Source organism: Drosophila persimilis, unplaced genomic scaffold (genome assembly GCF_003286085.1).
Source record: "Drosophila persimilis strain 14011-0111.01,24,50 unplaced genomic scaffold, DperRS2 tig00000000-arrow-pilon, whole genome shotgun sequence".
NCBI lineage: Eukaryota > Metazoa > Arthropoda > Insecta > Diptera > Drosophilidae > Drosophila > Drosophila persimilis.
Window position 1 is genome coordinate 16264818 of NW_020825288.1, and position 20126 is coordinate 16284943.

Here is a 20126-nt window from a genome sequence, read left to right on the forward strand (position 1 = left end):
TTCTCTGCCTCTCACTGGTACTAAACAATCAAATTCTCTTGCAGACCACGAGAACGAGCTGGACTTCATCGATACGTCCACCACGACGACGACGACTACAGAGCGTCCCACCACCGGTTTCATCCTGCCCACGACCATGATGCCAACCGAGTCCACCGACTGCATGTTCAATGGGGACATCTACGCCGATGGTGCCTCGATCAAGGGCAAGGATGCTTGCGAGCACTGCTACTGCATGCGAGGACACATGGTTTGCGCCGTCCAGGATTGCAAGATGCCGATGATGGCAGCCAACGGCACGTCCTGCCGGGCCATGCCAGCAGCCGAGGGCGAGTGCTGTCCCAACAACTACATTTGCGAGGACGACAGTGCCACCACTGAGATTGTGGAGATCACCACGCCGGAGATCTCAACGTCCGCTCCCGCCAAGGACATCCACGGTGAGATCCCCAAGGAGGATGTGGATCTCCAGGAGCACATTGACGACGAAGAAAAGGACCAGGACAAGGAGACGGCCACCGAGATTCCCACAGCGGAGGAGGGCAGCGGTGAAGTTGAAGATGACGAGACCACCACAAGTGCCCCAGTTCGTGCCTCGGACGAAAAAGACAAACCCTTCACGCCCGAGAGCTCCACCGCCGGCATTGCTTCCGACTCCAAAATCGATCTATCATCCACCTCGACTGAAGCAGCCACCGGCGCCTCATCCACCGAAACCGCCACCGAAGCCAGCGGCGAAGTGGAGGACGAGGATGACATCATTAAGATTGTCACCACACCAGAGCCCGAGGGAAGCGGCGAAGAGGATGTTTCGAAGCCCACGAAGACCGTCGAGCAGGATAGCACCGAGGAGGAGGAGATCATCAAGGTCACCTCTCCAGCACCAGTCAAGGCCAGTCCCGAAGAAGAGATCGTTAAGGTCACCACCTCTGCTCCTTCCGTTACCGATGAAGATGTTAAGCCCACTTCTGCCGAGGAAACGAGCGATGAAACGGAAGAGGCCAAGCCCACACCTTCTGAGGAAGGCAGTGGCGAGGAGGACCAGACAAAGGCCACACCCACTGAGGAGGGAAGCGGCGAAGAGGATGAAGTTAAGCCAACTTCTGCGGAAGACGCCGAGAAGGACGACTTCAAACCCACACCTGCTCCTGAGGAAGGCATTAAGAAGGAAGACGCCAAGCCAACACCTGCTCCAGCAGGAGCTTCAGAAGATGAGGACTCCAAGACAACACCAGAAGGAAGTGGTGAAGATCAGGAAGCCAAGCCAACGCCAGCAGGTACATTAGAAGATGAGGAGGCCAAGCCAACACCAGCTCCAGCAGGAACCTCAGAAGATGAGGAGGCTAAGCCCACGACAACTCCAGAAGGAAGTGGTGAAGATGATGAAGATGTCAAGGCTACTCCTGCCCCAGCCGGAAGCTCTGAAGGTGAGGAAGATGTCAAGGCCACTCCTGCCCCAGCCGGAAGCTCTGAAGATGAGCAAGATGTCAAGGCCACTCCTGTCCCAGCCGGAAGCTCTGAAGATGAGGAGGCCAAGCCCACACCTGCAGTGGTGCATAGGGACGACGTTGAAGCTGCTAAGCCCACTGAATCCACGGAAGAGGCAAGCGGCGAAGGAGAAGAGGAGATCATCAAGGGAACCACGCCATCGGAGGATGAGGTTGCCAAGGCAACCACTCCCGCTCCTCAGGCCGAGGGTGAGGGTGAGAAGGACATTAATACTGTCACGGCTACACCGCCTGCCGAGCCCACAAGCAGTGAGGACGCTGAGGACATTGCCAAGCCCACAACTCCGCCTGCTGATGCCTCCGAAGAGGAAGAGGTTAGCAAAGCCACCACTCCAGCCGACAAAACATCCGCCGAAGAAGAGGAGATTGCTGGACCAACGACTCCAGCCGACAAAACATCCGCCGAAGAGGAGGAGATCGCCGGACCAACCACTCCATCCGCGGACGTCAGTGTCAGCGCGGAGGAGGAGATTGTCAAGACAACCACGCCCAAGTCCGATATTGCCGATGATTCAACCGAGTTGACAGCAGAACAGGACGAGGAGCCAGTCACGGAGACAGAAGAAGGCTCCACAGCTGGCACACCGATCTCCTCATCCACCGAAGGAGTCCAGGCTGCTTCCGAAAAGGATGAGCCCTCCATTGGAACATCCACTAGCGCACCTGCGCGTGCTGGCGAAAAGGATGAGGCTGCCACCACTCTGCCTACTCCTGAGGGCGATGAGAAGGTTACCGAAGGTGATCTCGATGCATCCACTGAAGTTCCTGCCGAAGATGCCTTCAAGTCCGGCACAGCCAAGCCAGTTTCTGCCGAGAAGCCTGCTGAAGAGTCATCCACGGAAACCGAGGAAGCCGAAATCGAGGCATCGACCAGCACACCACTCCAAAAGCAGGATCAGCCGGATGAGACCACAGACAAGGCTCAGGACGAAAAGGACGAAGACGAGACAAGCACCGAAGCAGTACCAGCTAAATCCGACATTGTACCACCAGTTCTCGACGTCCAGCCCTCGACAAGTCTCCCAGTGGAAGACGGAGAGGTCTCTACCGACAAGCCGTCATCAGTCTACCTGCCGCCTGTCGGAGAGAAGGACTCCACCGAGAGCGCCGAAGATGCAACAGAACCAGCCATCAAAGAGGAGCCATCGAAGCCAGAAGAGCCGGCGACCACTCCCCTGCCCGAAGAGCAGTCCAGCAGCGTCTCGCCCAGTGCCGAGCAGCCAACCACAGTGCCAGTTGTCAGCCGCGACGATTTCGCGTCAGAGCAGACTACCGTTTCACCCAGTGCCGATGATCAGAGCTCCTCCGAAGCTCTGCCCGCCATGGACCTGCCAGCTGTCATTCCTGGAGAAGGTGACTGCTTGGTGGAGGGCAAGACCTATGCCAACAACACCATTGTGCCGGCCACCTCGGCCTGCGATGTGTCCTGCAAGTGCATCAGCAGCCTTGTGTCCTGCCAGCAAATGGAGTGCAAGGAGCCCGAGAACCGCGACAAGTGCGTCCTTTCTTCCGATCTTCTTGCTGGCTGCTGCCCAACTTACATTTGCGAGGAGAGCGATGAGGAGGACACCACTGCCAAGCCTATTGACAGGATCGATGAGGATGAGTCGGGTGCCAGCACCGAAGAAATACCCAAGGATGTCATCATGCCCACTGGCATTACTGAGCAGCCACTTTCCCATGTCAAGCCCGATGAGGAGGTTGAGTCTTCCACACCCAAAGCGGTCGAGAAGCCAGCTGTTGTTTCCGACGAGGACATGGCCAAGCCCACGACAGCCACAGCCGCTCCTGAAATTGAGGAAGAGGAACACAAACATAAACCCCTTGACAAAGAACCCGTGCCCAAGCCCACGGATGAGGCTAAGAAGGAGCCAGAAGGAGAAGCTGAAACTGTCCCAGCCACAGAGCAGCCGACCACAGATGAGGCCACCAAGAAGCCGTCCCAAGAAGATGCTACAACTCCGCCTCAATTTGCAGATGATAGCCAAAAGGAGACTGGAGATGAATCGTCCGCCACAACCACTGCTCCCATCACGACAGAGGAAGAGAAACCAATCGATGAGAAGAAACCAGCTGAAGAAGATAAGCCCAGTGAAGAAGAGAAACCCACTGAAGAGACCCCCAGTCTTGGACCAAAAGCGCCAGTTGCTGATGGAGATACCGATTCCGAAGAAGGAACCCCGGCCACCCCCGCTTTACCCGAGGAAGACTCCTCCACAGAGTCCTCCACTGAAGTGCATGCTCCGGAGCTCGACACGAAGCCAGAAGACGAGGAGTCGACGCCATCTACTCAGTCACCAAAGACCGAAAAGACACCCGAGCCATCCACCAGTGCATCCGATGAAGAGGAAATCGAGGACTTGGACAAATTCACAACAGTTGCTCCATCGAAGGTATCGGATGAGAAGGAGCTATCCACTTCTGCCGAAGATAGTTCGGACGATGATGATTCCGTTCCAGCCTCAACTGAGCGATCGCCGATCAAAGAAGACGCTGACGAAAAGGCACCACCTTTGCCCACCAAAGCACCAGCCACCAAGCCAGAGTCGACTACTGAGGCTGAAACCGACAAGGAACCTGCCAAGGATGATGTGGCTACCACTGAACCAAGCTCTGAGGGCGAGAAGGACACCTCTGATGAGTCATCGACCGCGTCCGTCTCTGACCATGGAGTCGAGAGCGAGGCCACTACTACTCCAGTTCCTGCTGTTCCTGCTTCTGATGAAGATAAGACTCCAGACAGCACAGAAAAGACCCTGCTTGAAGCAGAGCCTGAAGACGAGACTGCCACGGCTGCTCCGTCAGTTGGAGACACTTCTGACGAAGAGGCGCCCGCCACTACTGATGTTCCTTCGAAGGATGACAGCGAACAGAAACCGTCTTCTGTTTCTGCTGAGATCGAGCCTGAATCTGATCGTACCACTACTCCTGCTCCGGTTGATGCCGCTAAGGAAGAGTCCGATGAGCAAGCGACGACAACTCCCTCTTCTGACGAACGCAAGGACACAACAGCTGCTCCCTCTGATGAAAAGACTCCCTCAATTAGCGTTACTCCCGGGGCTGAGCACGATGAGAAATCAGATGCAACTGCTGCTCCTGTTTCTGACGAAGATCGCACTGAGAAACCCGTGGACGAAAAAGAACCACTTCCCGCAGGAGAAGATGTAGAGAAGGAGTCCGACATTGAAACCTCTACTGCCAGGCCCTCTGCTGCCACATCCCCATCGTCTGAAGAAGAAGCTGGAGACGATAGTGCATCAACAGACAAGACGCCATCCCAGGAGGCAGAGGAGAAGCCCGAGGCTCCCACAACATCTTCGGAGGAAGAGGACGATACTGCTGCTGCTGCCACGACAACTCCAGCACCTTCTGCCGCCGATAAGGTACCTGATGTGCCAAAACTGCCCCAAGAAACCCCAGAGGATGTTCTACCTTCATCCACTGAGACATCCACAGAGCAGGAGCGTGAATCGACTGCTGCTCCAAGCCTGGACGATAAGGAACCTGCTGTCACCTCGGCGCCATCTGCTGATATTGATTCGGATATCAGCACAATTGGCCCCGTCTCTGAAGCGGATGAGAAGCCAACCGAGGAAGAGAAACCAATCGAGGAGCAGAAGCCAAAGGAGGACGAAAAACCAACTGAAGGAGAGAAGCCAACAGAGGAGGAGCAGTCTACTGAAGCACCAGCCAAGCTGCCAACTCCAGAAGATAAGATTGGAAGCCAGCCCGAAGATAAAATCTCTGCCACAACTGCCGCTCCTGAAGAAGGATCCACGGAAGCCAGTGATGAAATCGTTCCATCAACCGATTCGCAGGCTGATGAGGAGACCGAAGATAAGCAGCCTTCATCGACTGCCCAGACACCAGGAGAAAAGACTCCCGAAACATCAACTGATCTGCCATCTGAAGATGCTGAGACTGTCACCATCGGTGCTCCCTCCGCTGAAGAAGATGCTTCAGTCCCATCCGACGAGAAGAAACCTTCCACATCCGCAGAGGATGAGGAAAGCACCGAAGCCACCATTGGTATCAGCGATGGTAAGAAGAAACTGTTTGCTGCTGAGAAACCCACAACTCCATCGCCATCGACCGAAGAGGAGCCTGTCACAGATTCCCAGAGACCAGTGGATGAGAAGGAGACGGAGGAACCAACAAAGGAAACCGACGCATCAACCGAAGTGCCGCAGCTGGGAGAGGGAGATATCCCATCAGCAACATCTGTCCCATCTGCTGAGGACATCGAAAAGGAGGAAGAGGACAAGTCCGACTCCACCACTGTTGCCCCTGCCAAGCAGGAAGATGAAGAACTCACCCCAGCCGTTACTCCTGCCGCAACCGAAACATCCGATAAGGAGCCCTCTGTGGACTCTACCACCGTCGCCCCCGCCAAGGAGGAAGAAGAAGATCTCGCGGCAAGCGCTACTCCTGCCACAGGAATCAAGGAAACATCCGAAAAGGAGCCCTCTGTGGACTCTACCACTGTTGCGCCTGCCAAGGAGGATGATCAAGATCTCACGGCAAGCGCTACTCCTGCCACAGACGCCAAGGAACCATCCGAAAAGGAGCCCTCTGTGGACTCTACCACTGTTGTCCCTGCCAAGGAGGATGATGAAGATCTCGCGGCAAGCGCTACTCCTGCTACAGACGTCAAGGAACCATCCGAAAAAGAGCCCTCTGTGGATGCGCAGGAAGTTGAGTCAACCACAAAGCCTCCTACCGATGCTTCCGACGAACAGCCAATCGATGAGGCAGCTTCCCCGACATCCGCCCCCACTGTGGACGAATCTGAGCAACCAACGACCTCCCCAGCCACTTCCGTCAAGGAAGAAGCCAGCACACCAGCTGCCGAGAAGGTGCCAGAGGATGAGCTGGACGTCACCACCATTGCCAGCCCAGCTGTGTCCGACGTTAAGCAGGATGACACCAAGGATACGACAGCCACCACTGTGTCACCACTCATCGATGAGAAGGAAGAAGCTGTCACTCCCACTGCCCAGAACGATTCCAAGACACCAATTGATGTCTCCACAGTATCGCCCTCTTCCGATGCAGAGCACGACCAAACAGAAGCACCACTTGATGCCTCAACCGCAGCTCCAGCCATACCTGAAACTGATTCTACTGCTGCTCCAGTCGATGTGCCTTCTGCTGAGGAGATCGACACGAAGCCAATGGAAGATGTCATGTCCCAGACTGCCGCTCCTGCTAAAGAGGATGACCAGACTCCAGTTACAGTCGCCCCTGTGGATCACGATGTTGAGCCCAGCAGCGAAGCTAGCGAGCAGCCTCCTGTCTCCGAAGATGTGGGAGAAGAGAGTACCGAGCCAGCTAGCAGCGATGCTGAGCATACCACTGATCAGTCTCCAGCTGGTGCCAAGCTGAAGCCACCTACTGCCACTACAACTTCGGAGGCAACCCCATCTGAGGCCGCCGTCACGGAAGCTGATATTGTGCCGGAAACCGCATCACCGGAGCTGGAGAAAGAAGTACCCGAGAAGTCCACTGAACTGCCCCAATCGGTAGTGCCCTCAAGCGAGGACAAGACCACGGCAGCTCCAGCGGTCAAGCCAAGCTTGGACTCCACTGAGGAAGGCGACGAGTCGGTTGAATCCGAGGAAGTCACAGAAGCGGCCGAGAAGGAGGGCGAGGACAAGGAATCGGAGGAGACCGGCGATGAGGCTAACAAGAAGCCCGAAACCGAAGAGCCTGAAGTGCCCGCCGTTGTGTCAGAGATTCCCCAGAGCACGACCACACCTTCTGCCCAGGATGAGACATCGTCAGAGACCTCCAGCGAGGAAGTTGCCACGGAGCAAGCAGATATCGCCACAATCGTCACCACAATGCACCCACTGTTCGCGCACCTCCCAAGCTCCACCAAGAGTCCAGTAATCGGCGATCGAGTGGGCGAGGAAGAAGCAACCGAGGCTTCTACTGCCAAGCAGAGCACTGAGGCGCCAACTACCAGCACCACATCCTCAACGACAGCAGCCAGTCCCATTACACAACCGCCCTACGGTCATGCTCCCGAGTACGAAGACGAGTACGACGATGAGGATGTGTTCGGTCCTGGCACCTGTCGCTATGCTGGCAAACTTTACGTTTCCGCCCAGCAAATCCCACGTGACGATCCTTGCGACTTCTGCTTCTGCTTCAGAAGCGACATCATCTGTCTGCAGCAGTCTTGCCCGCCTCCGATTGCCGGCTGCCACGAGGAGCCCATCTCAGGCTTCTGCTGCCCGCGCTACGAGTGCCCCGTCTCAATGGCCGCTGTGCTCAACGTCACGACGAGCACGACAACCACCAGCACCACTCTGCCCCCGCTATTCACAGGCTTCACCCAGAGTTCCGCTGTGATTAACGAGGGCTGCCTCATAGACAACCGTACATACGAGGTTGGCCAGGTCATCGAGTCGAAGACTGGTCCTTGCATGCGCTGCACGTGAGTATAACAGCACACCGACTAGTCCTTGATCGGCTCTAATTCCCATTCTCTAATATCCATTCCAGTTGCGGCGGCGACGGCCAGATGCAGTGCGATCCACAGCAGTGCATTCCCGGTCCAACTATGCAGCAAATAATGGCCACCACCGCGGCGGGCCGCAAGAGATGAACCACCAACAGCCATGCTCACTAAATATAATTTTAACTAATGTTTAAGCACTGCAGACAAACAATCACATCACAAACAGACAAACCAACCGACCCAGATTGCACCCACGGATCGATCAAAAGCAATAGAACACAATTCGAATAGATCAACAAGACTAGGAACAGAACCAGAACCAGAACAAGAATCAGAATCAGAACCTTATCAGAACGTATGTATGTATGTATACCTAGTAGGTGCCAAAACTAATGAAGGACACTGGACCGGGTGATCAGATCAATATCAGATCGGATCGTATGCAATAGGAATAATTTTGGTTCACCGATATTCGCACTCTTTCAATTGAATTACGCCAATTTGTTTCGGATTAGGTTATGGTGACGAAGCAAACAGTGATATTGTACTGTATACATAGTATAGGTGCAATTAATTTAGAACGCGCTCACTTAAAATGAATTACTTATGTATTTGTACTTGTATTTGTAACCCCCTAGTGACAGCCCATAGCAACCAACGTCGCGCGTGCCTTGTAAAGTCGTTCATTGTGCCCGCCGCCATATACAAATCGCTTTCAGGAGACTCTCAACACAATGCAAAAGCTAAAGCAAAGCCCCCAACATCCATCCATCAGATAACACCCCAGAGATATTGTACTTCTGGCGCTCCCACACAATCAATGGCGTTACGAAGAGCCACGGCATTTGGCTACTGAACAACCGTTTCTTTTTGTTTGTTTTTTAATAGCAATATTGTACTTCTTTTCAATGCGCTTTTATAGTATTTTAGTCACTTTATTTTAAACATTATTATTTTTTGTGTATAATTGTTGCTTCTAGTCTTCTTTTGTTGCAAGAACAACGAAATCCGCCTGTAACACGCGCACAATGAGATCAAATCAGATCAGATCAGTTGAATTGAGTTGAGTTGAGTTGAGAAATTGTATCTTCTATAAACTATTCCAAGCTTTTATACTTTTATATACAATACGTGTAAAATGGAGAAACGAACGAACTAGTTTTTATAGCAATTTTACAAACGAACCACGAATTGCATAGTTTTAACGGATTGAAATGAATTTGTACTTCGCCTCAATGCATTTGCACTCCGCACTGAACACTGCACATGCAAATGCATCTGTGGCAGTAACAATGGTAGTCTACATAGAATTTTTTAGATCAACTGAAGACGGAAACTAAAATATGGAAACATACGAACAAACTGTCGGCTATCGCTATTGCTCGACTGACTGAAAATAACAAACATAGTAGAGGACATTGACGTAGCAGTTAACTTTGTAAACTATTTTTTTAAACTATCAGCATGCCGCGCTGATATTTACACATTGGTCGTAGAATAGTAACAACACATTTGAATTTTCAGTCACTTGAGCTCTAGAAATACGCTGTGAACCAATAGCGTTCCCAATAACGCTGAATAATCACGAACATCAATTAGATTTATATAATCTCTAAATATAGTTGTAGCCCTAAGTATTTAATTTTAAAAATAAATAAATAAATTTTAATTTAGATCTTATTTATTTAATATGTCTTTTAAGAACAGCTCTTGTGTTTCCATACCTTATCATAATTTATATGCAAGCTTTTCTTTGTAATCTAATAAATAAATACAACGCTTTTTATTGAAATGTACAACAAAGAGTTTAAACTACGTAATTAAATGGAAGACAGTCCATCAGTGCTGAGGCGACCGCAACTCTACATTTATACCCGATACTTTGTCAGTATGGCCCTCCTCCACCAGACGACGCTAACATTGCACGACACGACAAAGAGTGGATGCGGGAGAGACAGTAAATCAGTCTGAGCGTGTCTTCGGGCGCTGCGTAGCGACTGATTTCTTACTTTTGTCTATAATAATAATCCGATCCGATCCAGATTCGGCAATCTGATAGATATAGTAATTTTCTATAATTGTGGGTTTTTTATTTTCTCGTATCTTCAATATTGTTGCCATAGATTTTCGTCCTTTGCGGAGGCGGAAGAGGGCGGGGCGAAATTTTTGAAATATACGTGTAATAGTGACATTACAGAAGTTTGAATACAAACGTCGTTGCTCTAGCTCTTATAGTCTTTGAGCACTAGGCGATCATAGGGACGGACGTTCAGACAGACAGGGCTCAATCGACTCGGCTATTTATTCTGATCAAGAATATATATACTTTATGGGGTCGGTAACTATTCCTTCTGGACGTTACACACATCCATTTTCACCACAAATGTAATATATCCCTATACTCATTTTGAGTATTGGGTATAATAATACTTATACAATAAAAATAAAAAATAATAATTTTGAAATAAAAAATAATAATTTTGATTTTTATTGTATAATTATTATTGTTGATTTTTATTGTATTATTATTATTCTTGATTTTTATTGAATAATTATTATTCTTGATTTGTATTAAATAATTATTATTTTTGAATTTTTTACATATTTATTATTATAGTTATTATTTTTTATTTTTATTGAATAATTATTTTTTTAATTATTATTTTTGATTTTTAATGAATAATTATCATTATAATTATTATTTTTGATTTTTATTGAATAAATATTATTCTTGATTTTTATTGAATAATTATTATTTTTGATTTTTATTGAATAATTATTATTTTTGGTTTTTATTGTATAATTATTATTATAACTGTTATTCTTGATTTTTATTGAATAATTATTATTTTTGATTTTTATTGTATAATTATTATTATAATTGTTATTTTTGATTTTTTTGAATAATTATTATCATAATTATTATTTGTGATTAACTATTTTGTTTAAGCCAAAGTACACTAAAAGCAAGGACTAAAAACTACCCAATCTTATAGAAAATTTATTCATCAATGGTCTAAAATGATGTGGGCAAAACTAATGGTTTTAGTTCGCCAGAATTATTCAACAGAATCTCTAAATTGAGCAATATGAACAACTATCCTCTTTCGACATTTTTGTTTCCCAATTTTTGATAAACCTTTTTTTACCTTCTTTGCCGAAACATCTTTTTACGCAAAATTCAATAAAGGCAAGTGTTAATTAATGTCAATTAGAAAATAGATATACTAATCGGATAAAATTATGTGGTCATGGCTATATGTTCTATATAGCTAGTAATATTCGACGGAAGATCAAAAACGAGGAATATGTAAAATAGATCTTGAATTCGTCAGAATATGTACGGTATATTTTTAAAATGAGACGGTATATTTTAACATATTTCTGAGAGTCGGACGGTATATTTTTTCACGATAAATTTGAGGTCACACTGGCAATAACTGTCGTCTCATCCGAAAAAAAAAGCCAGAAAGCCATTTTTGCAAATTTCGGTGCCAAGTTGAAAAATTCGATTTTTGGAGTGATGATGAAGATGGATATTGATATTGCGCTTGTGGCCGTCAATGGCGGTGCAGTCAAGGGCCTGGGATTCCAATCATACTTCATGCAGAAGATTTCCGAGCTGCAGTTTACGGTGGCTGAAAAGAACGCCAATCTTCGCCGTCTCCAGGCTCAGCGCAACGAGCTCAATGGGAACGGTGAGTAGTCCAGTTCTTAAGAATTTTTCCTCGGATAGACACTGATTCCTACTTCTCCACTCATAATTTACGACAGTGCGCATGTTGCGCGAGGAACTGCAGATGCTGCTGGAACAGGGCAGCTACGTGGGCGAGGTGATAAAGCCAATGGACAAGAATAAGGTGCTGGTGAAGGTACATCCTGAGGGCAAGTACGTGGTGGATGTTGACAAGGGCATAGACATTAAGGACGTGGTTCCCAGCTGCCGCGTGGCGCTGCGCAACGAGAGCTACACTCTGCACAAGATCCTGCCGAGCAAGGTGGATCCGCTTGTGTCTCTGATGCTGGTTGAGAAGGTGCCCGACTCCACTTACGAGATGGTCGGAGGCCTTGACAAGCAGATCAAGGAAATCAAGGAGGTGATCGAGTTGCCTATCAAGCATCCCGAGCTCTTCGACGCCCTCGGCATCGCGCAGCCCAAGGGGGTGCTTCTGTACGGGCCGCCCGGCACCGGGAAGACTCTGTTGGCACGCGCCGTGGCCCACCACACCGAGTGCACCTTCATACGCGTCTCCGGATCGGAGCTGGTGCAGAAGTTCATCGGCGAGGGATCGCGCATGGTGCGCGAGCTGTTCGTGATGGCGCGCGAGCACGCTCCGTCTATTATCTTCATGGACGAGATCGACTCGATTGGCTCGGCTCGCTTGGAGACCGGCAGGGGCGACTCCGAGGTGCAGCGCACCATGCTGGAGCTGCTCAATCAGCTGGATGGCTTCGAGGCCACAAAGAACATCAAGGTGATCATGGCCACCAACCGCATCGACGTCCTCGACCAGGCTTTGCTACGTCCCGGTCGTGTGGACCGCAAGATCGAGTTCCCTCCACCCAACGAAGAGGCGCGCCTCGACATCCTTAAGATCCACTCGCGCAAAATGAACCTCACCCGTGGCATCAACCTGCGCAAGATCGCCGAGCTGATTCCTGGGGCCTCCGGGGCTGAGGCCAAAGGCGTCTGCACCGAGGCCGGAATGTATGCTCTGCGCGAGCGCCGCGTCCACGTCACCCAGGAAGACTTTGAGATGGCCGTATCCAAGGTGATGCAAAAGGACTCGGAGAAGAACATGTCCGTCAAGAAGTTCTGGAAGTAATTCAGCTTGTATTTCAAGTATTGTACTAGAGTTGATACCATAAGATTAATCCATAATATGTGCTTTGGAGGAGAATAATTAATGCTTTTGTGAATACCATATTTTTTAAAAGTAGCTATGGCGATAGAAGCATCAACCAGAGCAAGTATATATGTACATATGTATTCTTGGATATAAGTGACTTAATTGTATGTTTGGTTTGGCTTCCGTTTTCTGTTGTGGTTTCAGACTGCTGGTCGGGGCCGGGGAATAGCGTTGGGACAACGTAATTTTAAAAGGTTCCATACGTTTTTCATATCATTGTCACTTCATCACTTTCAAACAATTCAACTTTTGCGCGCAGCCTTAGCGAACAGGTATTGGAAACAGTTATTGGCTCCCCTTTTCGCTCTCTTTTTATCTAATAGTAATAGTTAACCGAATATAAAAATTGTTGAATATGATTTCCAATCATTAATATACAAACAGTATTGTTATCCGTTGCTGAACTCAAGTTTTTCACCTGTTTAAATGGAGGCGTTAAGTGGGTTAAGTTCGTTCATATGTTCGGGAAAGCTCTCAACCGTCGTTTTGCAAACAGTGCTGTCAGAAAATGCCAAAAATGGCTAACATCGAAAATAAATATGCTACAAATTTTAGTCATGATCTTGTTAATAGACTTTAATTAAGTCTTTAGTGACAATATTTGCCAAAAAATAAACTGAAAACTGTTAAAATAATGCCTAAGATAACAGAGTGCTAGTCATTAAAATTTTCCTAAAGCTAAACAGCCCACAGAAGCTAATTAAAAATTGTATGAGCTATTCCACTTTTAAATATGCCAGATCTAGCCAGAAATATGCTAAGCTGGCAGCACTGCTTGCAAACATTGCATTGAAATTGTCTTAATAATAATTGTTGCTTTTCCTATGGATTTGACACCGTTTTTAGCCTGACGGACAACTAGTTAATCAGCTATTTCAAATGGTTAATATATCCACCATAAATTGGGTTTTTGTGTGCGGCCTGTCCTTCTGCATGGGCGGCATTGCGGTTCTAAGTTTCATGCCGCTGGGCTCAGGTGAGTGGGTCGGTTGACATGGATAGATTCTAAAAATAGTGATCGGTGTCGCTCCTTTTTTTAGACTGCATATGCCCCCTGTCAAATCCATTGGCGAAACTTGTTGGAAGTGCACCAGTGCAGAAGAAATCAGCGTCTGTGACACCCGCACCCAAGGAACAGGACCATGTTCACAGCACGGCGGCACACAAGATGGCAGTGTTGGTGCCCTTCCGGGACCGATTTGAGGAGCTGCTGCAGTTTGTGCCACATATCACCGATTTCCTTCGGCGGCAAGGTGTTGCCCATCATATATTCCTACTAAATCAAGTGGACAGGTTCCGCTTTAATCGTGCTTCCCTCATCAACGTGGGATTCCAGTTTTGCCACGAGGTCTACGACTATATTGCCATGCACGACGTCGACCTGTTGCCCCGCAACGACGATCTTCTCTACGAATACCCCAGCAACATGGGACCCCTGCACATTGCCGGGCCAAAGCTGCACCCGAAATATCACTACGATAACTTTGTTGGTGGTATTTTGCTGGTGCGGCGTGAGCACTTTCAGAAAATGAACGGAATGTCGAATCAATATTGGGGCTGGGGTTTGGAGGACGATGAATTCTTCGTACGCATCCGAGATGCGGGACTGCAGGTCACGCGGCCACAAAACATAAAGACTGGCATCAACGACACATTTGGGTAAGCAGAAACACCAGGGTTAATCCATCATCAATGTCACCAAACTTTTTTGTCTCTAAAGCCATATTCACAATCGCCACCACCGGAAGCGGGACACTCAAAAGTGCTTCAATCAAAAAGAGATGACACGAAAGCGGGACCACAAAACGGGTCTCGACAACGTCAAGTACAAAATACTCAAGGTGCAGGGACTGACAATCGAAGGGATCGACATAACCGTGTTGAACATTATGCTTGAATGTGATGTAAATAAAACTCCATGGTGCGACTGCTCGGGGACGGCAGCGGCCGCATCGGTTGTACAAACCTAGAATCGTACTAGCACTATACACTATAATTTTCTGTATTGCCTAGTCAAATCTTATGTTTATTTTTCTATATGTTTGTAAATGCGCTAACTTAATACACATGAACCATGCCATACAAGAATGTCCAGAAGAGCACATAGGTGCAAAGGCCGCCCATGAATTGGTTGGTCAGCAGGTTGCTGCGGCTAATGAAGTACTTTCGCCACTGCGTGCCCGACTTCAGCAGCACCATCAGCCACAGGACAAACACCGACAGGAAGTAGAAGAGGAATCCCAGTGTGCCGCTTAAGCCCAAGATTCCTAAAAATGAGAATTCATTCATGAATGGTCTTGTCTTCCACATTTGCTGATCAATTAAAAATTTGTGTCAATTACCAGCAGCACAGCCCGAAATAGCGGCCATCGAAGTCCGGCAGTACTCCACTGCGGATATGTTGTTGCGAATTGCTCCTTCGCTGTAGGCAATGATTTCGCCAGTTTTGGACTGTGCAGTCTTTACTCGATTCATTTTAATTGTTTAAATTCGTCTTATTTTCAGAAAAAATTGTCAGCTGCAAAACCATCGAATGTTCAGTTTAGGGATGGTATAATATCGATATTCCTACTCAAAATTTCGTGGCGTTGCTCACAGTTGCGTTTTTCAGCCATTCACGTGTCGGCGTGGCTGGCTTGTTGTTATTGGATTGGATCTTGGACGGACATTAATTCATTAAAATTATGTGGTGGTGATAACGAAGACTAGTGATTTCTGCGTGCTATAGGGCCATTATGTGCAATCAATAAATTTAATGTAGATCTTAATATGTTGACAAGCAGCGTCAGTTGTAGCTGTTGACGAATTTTAAGTGCTGGCCAAGGTTTTTTTTTTTACTGAGGGAGCCCCGTACCAACCACTAGCTCCAGGCCACAACAAAACTGAAGCAATTAAAAAATCAATCAGAATTCTAATTGAAAGCTGTGACATGTCACCGCCAAAAAACTGTGCCGTCTGCGGCGACAAGGCCCTTGGCTACAATTTCAACGCCGTAACTTGCGAGAGCTGTAAGGCGTTCTTTCGCCGGAACGCCCTGGCTAAGAAACAGTTTACCTGTCCGTTTAACCAGAATTGTGACATCACAGTGGTAACGAGGCGTTTCTGCCAAAAGTGCCGCCTGAAAAAATGCCTAGACATTGGCATGAAGAGCGAGAACATCATGTCCGAGGAGGACAAGCTGATCAAGCGCCGTAAAATAGAGAACAATCGCGCCAAACGCCGCATGATGGAGAATGCCGATGATCCCGATGATAGCAAGGCTCAAGCTGACAGCAGCAGCAATCTGGAGTTGTACTCCGGATCACAGGACTCGCAGAGCTGCGGATCGGTGGAAAGCGGCGCTAATGGCTGCGTGGCTGGACCAGCAAGCTCATCTGCACACGCTCGATCGCCGAGCGAAATAAATCCGCTCCTGATGACGGCCGATAAAATCGTCGATCAGATTGTCTCCGACCCGGATCGAGCATCCCAAGCCATTAATAGATTGATGCGCACCCAAAAGGAGGCCATCTCGGTAATGGAGAAGGTCATTGGCTCACAAAATGATGCCCTCAGACTGGTATCCCATTTGATTGACTATCCAGGTTGGTGGTGGCCTTGACATACACATATCGTTCATAAGCTAATCCCAGTCGCATATGTTTTCAGGCGATGCCCTCAAGATCATAAGTAAATTTATGAACTCGCCGTTCAACGCTTTGACAGTATTCACAAAGTTCATGAGCTCCCCAACGGACGGGGTCGAGATTATCTCCAAGATTGTTGACTCGCCGGCAGATGTGGTGGAGTTCATGCAGAACCTGATGCATTCACCGGAGGATGCCATCGACATCATGAATAAGTTTATGAACACTCCAGCAGAGGCTCTCCGAATCGTCAATCGCATCTTAAGTGGCGGGACGAACTCATCCCAACCGACAGACCGCAAGCCATTGCTGGACAAGGCTAGCGGCGGCGGACAAGAGCCGGAACGGAACGCAAAGCCAGAAAGTGAGCGAGTGGATACGGTTATACAGTCCATGCTAGAGAGCGGGAGCCCTTCGCCAATCAACACAAGCACCAGCTCGCCCCACGACGTGGCCGTCGACTTGCAGTACCATTCGCCCTGTCCCAACCAAATGGGAGATGAGCAGCCCAGCACATCGAGCAGCCATCCACTGCCTTACATAGCCAATTCCCCCGACTTCGACCTGAAAACCTTCATGCAAACCAATTACAATGACGAGCCAAGTCTGGACAGTGATTTCAGCATCAATTCGATCGAGTCTGTGCTCTCGGAGGTCATTCGGATCGAGTATCAGGCCTTCAACAGCATTCAGGCAGCATCGCGAATAAAGGAGGAGATGTCCTACATGGGCGGTCAGTCCGCCTACAATGGCTGTAATGCCAACACAAACAACAACCAGCAGCAGCATATGCCCCAACAGCCAATTTGCGCTCCCTCGACCATGCACATGGACCGCGAACTTAACGAAGCCGAGCAAATGAAGCTGCGCGAACTGCGCTTGGCCAGCGAAGCTCTCTACGATCCGGTGGACGAGGATCTAAGTGCCCTGATGATGGGCGACGATCGCATTAAGGTGACCACCAGCACCAGCACCACCACCACCACCACATCAGTCATTTGCTCCACCAAGCACCCTTTCATTCCTTTAGTTATAACGTTTAACAGTGCCCGGCTTATCTAATCGTGCAGTGCCGGAGCCGATATATTTTTAGCACCTGGCGGAGCCCACAGGCCCGTGAGTCAGTGCGTATCGCTTTGACATGTCACTTCCGAGCCGTTTCTGTGTGCCCAGCAAAGCGCTCCTCCAAAATGTAAACACAACTTTGAATAATCTCGCCATAAAAGTGAGGTCTCTCTCTCACTCTGGGAGTCTACGACTGTCAGGCAAGACCCACCCAGACAGTGGTTTTATCAGCATGGGGCAGCGCCAACGATGGCATTATCACCCATTATCAACAGCGGCAGCAGGCGCTCATGAGCCTCCAGCTGACGATTGGTCGGCCGTTTATTCAACTGTTTACCGTTGGAGCTTCATCGCAATTAGCACATTTCATTATTGTTAATTAGGGAATACGATACATTTCTACGAAATGTGGAGCACGCAGGTGTTTGGCGCTGCGATAAGCATTGCCGCACTATTCGATTGAGTCACTTTTCATAGACAAACCCTAATGTTTTGTGCGATAATAATGGAGCCACCTGTGCGTTATATTTTATTGTTCAACCCCAGCCTGACGACACACGCCATAATCCGAAGCTATTGCAACTCATCAATCTGACGGCCGTGGCTATAAAGCGGCTAATCAAGATGGCCAAGAAGATAACTGCATTCCGTGACATGTGCCAGGAGGACCAGGTGGCCCTTCTTAAAGGGGGCTGTACCGAAATGATGATAATGCGTTCGGTGATGATCTACGACGACGATCGCGATTCCTGGAAAGTAAGACATAACACACTTGAAGGCAATACTCGATTTACTACGAATATAAATTGTTTTTTTTCCAGGTGCCACACACCAAAGAAAATATGGGCACCATACGAACTGACCTTCTCAAGTTCGCCGAAGGAAACATCTACGAGGAGCATCAGAAATTCATCACCACCTTTGACGAGAAATGGCGCATGGATGAGAACATCATTTTGATAATGTGTGCCATCGTTCTCTTCACTTCAGCTCGATCCCGAGTGATACACAAAGACGTGATAAGATTGGAACAGGTCTGTCCTTTTTGAGATTTACACATCTGAATTGTGATTAATATTGTCGGATTACTTTTGCAGAATTCCTACTATTATCTTCTGCGAAGATATTTGGAGAGTGTTTACTCTGGCTGTGAGGCGAAAAATGCGTTTATCAAGCTAATCCAAAAGATTTCAGACGTGGAGCGTCTGAACAAATTCATTATAAATGTCTATTTAAATGTTAACCCATCCCAGGTAGAACCTTTGCTACGTGAAATATTTGATTTGAAAAATCACTAAAACGATTCGCATCGGGCATTAAATGCCGGTGTCCTGTTATAATGGATGATCAGCGAGCTGTAGTTGTTGTTGTTTTAATCGTAATGTGCGTCGCTCACTGATTTTTGTTTTATCTATCGCTTATAATGTTAGATTTTAGTCGAATGTGATTGATAGATTTGCAAATACTACATAGATTTTATATTTCTACATCAAAGAGAGCATATTTAGGATACAAGTGCAAAGCAACACAATTTAAATGTAATGTACACCGTTTAATTAGTTTCAAATAAACTAAAATCAAATGCAAAACTGAACTCAAAGAACCAAAAGTGGTCTATTCCTGGTACCTTAATCACGGAGGAAAAATGGTATATTTCATTATTGCGTATTTATATAATAGCCTGAATATGGGAGATTGATGGCGTGCGACTCGGTATGGTATATTAACGATACAACATAACTCCATCGATGTATATAGAGACACAGGATAGCCCGCCGACTACGAAGACTCTTCCCGCGAATACCAATTGGGAGCAATAGCCACATGCTGAGAGCATCCGATGTAGGAAGATGCCGAAAAGAATTTTTGTCTTCAGTCCCATTATTCTGATGTGTTCGCTTCAAGTGATCGATTACGTTGATCGCCTGCTCTTTCAGGCATTTCCGCTTTGCTTGTCACTCGATCGTTTAAAATGTTACCAAATATTGGAGCATTCACACGTTCTTTCTGAAGGTACAACCACAGCTATCCGCCACGTGCGGCCACCCCGAAAGACGATCCCGAAGAAAGAGCCAGAAGGAGAACCCGAGCATATACTAAGCTCTGTACCTTTTAAGATCAATAAAATAACCCTATTTCTTTGTACCGCTTAATCCACGCCTTATTATTGAACCACGAGACTATCTTTCAGCAACCACATCCAGAGATCAAATAAATTTCTGTGAACACCTGCGAGTATACCCCGGCCGTAATGCCGCCACTGAGTGTAGATCACTCGAAAAGACAAACACAATGAAAATTAAAACTAAATGAAAAGAACATTATTTTACGAACTCAAAGTAATGGAACGCACGCGAGGGACAAAAAGCTAAGAGCTTAAATCTAAAAGCTTATTTCAGCTCAGCTCTCCGCCAAGGCTTTTAAGCTTTTGAAGCCAAACTTACCTAGCGGCAGCTTGCAAGGATTTCCTTTGGAGGTGTGGATAAATAAATAAAAGCTCTCCTAGGTCAGCACCCATCACAGTTGCAGTTCTCTCGACTGTGCATTTTTA

At 47.9% G+C, this 20126-nt stretch overlaps 5 protein-coding genes across 5 annotated transcripts in view; 4 read left to right on the forward strand and 1 right to left on the reverse strand.

The window, feature by feature from the left end:
- LOC6588039 (mucin-2) overlaps window positions 1-9600 on the forward strand; it is a 40784-nt gene extending 31184 nt beyond the window's left edge. Inside the window, exons 6-7 of the mRNA XM_026986007.1 lie at window positions 45-7950; window positions 8019-9600. Coding sequence (XP_026841808.1) covers window positions 45-7950; window positions 8019-8121 — 8009 coding nt within the window. The 3' untranslated portion in view covers window positions 8122-9600. The remainder of the gene's footprint in view (window positions 1-44; window positions 7951-8018) is intronic.
- Window positions 9601-11465: 1865 nt separating this feature from the next.
- LOC113565135 (26S proteasome regulatory subunit 8-like) lies at window positions 11466-12949 on the forward strand. The gene is made up of 2 exons (XM_026986050.1): window positions 11466-11672; window positions 11749-12949. Exons 1-2 carry the CDS (start codon window positions 11498-11500, stop codon window positions 12798-12800), a joined length of 1227 nt encoding a protein of 408 aa, XP_026841851.1. The 5' UTR covers window positions 11466-11497; the 3' UTR covers window positions 12801-12949.
- Window positions 12950-13742: 793 nt separating this feature from the next.
- On the forward strand, window positions 13743-14856 carry LOC6588650 (beta-1,4-galactosyltransferase 7). The gene is made up of 3 exons (XM_026986069.1): window positions 13743-13860; window positions 13925-14543; window positions 14605-14856. Exons 1-3 carry the CDS (start codon window positions 13764-13766, stop codon window positions 14852-14854), a joined length of 966 nt encoding a protein of 321 aa, XP_026841870.1. The 5' UTR covers window positions 13743-13763; the 3' UTR covers window positions 14855-14856.
- Window positions 14857-14880: 24 nt separating this feature from the next.
- On the reverse strand, window positions 14881-15379 carry LOC6588340 (ER membrane protein complex subunit 6). The gene is made up of 2 exons (XM_002013895.2): window positions 15227-15379; window positions 14881-15151 (listed from the first exon to the last, which is right to left on the reverse strand). The coding sequence occupies exons 1-2, from the start codon at window positions 15357-15359 to the stop codon at window positions 14943-14945; spliced, it is 342 nt and encodes a 113-aa protein (XP_002013931.1). The 5' UTR covers window positions 15360-15379; the 3' UTR covers window positions 14881-14942.
- Window positions 15380-15571: 192 nt separating this feature from the next.
- Window positions 15572-19145, forward strand: LOC6588085 (nuclear hormone receptor HR96). The gene is made up of 5 exons (XM_002013896.2): window positions 15572-16468; window positions 16533-17464; window positions 18122-18331; window positions 18397-18609; window positions 18673-19145. The coding sequence occupies exons 1-5, from the start codon at window positions 15814-15816 to the stop codon at window positions 18871-18873; spliced, it is 2211 nt and encodes a 736-aa protein (XP_002013932.2). The 5' UTR covers window positions 15572-15813; the 3' UTR covers window positions 18874-19145.
- Window positions 19146-20126: the final 981 nt, after the last annotated feature.

Excerpts from the sequence above, each read along its gene's own strand:
- LOC113565135 (XM_026986050.1), top strand. The coding sequence starts at position 11,498 with ATGATGAAGATGGATATTGATATTGCGCTTGTGGCCGTCAATGGCGGT. Across the intron at positions 11,673-11,748 it reads CAACGAGCTCAATGGGAACG|TGCGCATGTTGCGCGAGGAA; the intron begins GTGAGTAGTCCA and ends AATTTACGACAG.
- LOC6588650 (XM_026986069.1), top strand. The coding sequence starts at position 13,764 with ATGGTTAATATATCCACCATAAATTGGGTTTTTGTGTGCGGCCTGTCC. Across the intron at positions 13,861-13,924 it reads TTTCATGCCGCTGGGCTCAG|ACTGCATATGCCCCCTGTCA; the intron begins GTGAGTGGGTCG and ends TCCTTTTTTTAG. Across the intron at positions 14,544-14,604 it reads GGCATCAACGACACATTTGG|CCATATTCACAATCGCCACC; the intron begins GTAAGCAGAAAC and ends TTGTCTCTAAAG.
- LOC6588340 (XM_002013895.2), bottom strand. The coding sequence starts at position 15,359 with ATGAATCGAGTAAAGACTGCACAGTCCAAAACTGGCGAAATCATTGCC. Across the intron at positions 15,152-15,226 it reads TATTTCGGGCTGTGCTGCTG|GAATCTTGGGCTTAAGCGGC; the intron begins GTAATTGACACA and ends TCTCATTTTTAG.
- LOC6588085 (XM_002013896.2), top strand. The coding sequence starts at position 15,814 with ATGTCACCGCCAAAAAACTGTGCCGTCTGCGGCGACAAGGCCCTTGGC. Across the intron at positions 17,465-18,121 it reads TGGGCGACGATCGCATTAAG|CCTGACGACACACGCCATAA; the intron begins GTGACCACCAGC and ends GTTCAACCCCAG. Across the intron at positions 18,332-18,396 it reads ACGATCGCGATTCCTGGAAA|GTGCCACACACCAAAGAAAA; the intron begins GTAAGACATAAC and ends TTTTTTTTCCAG.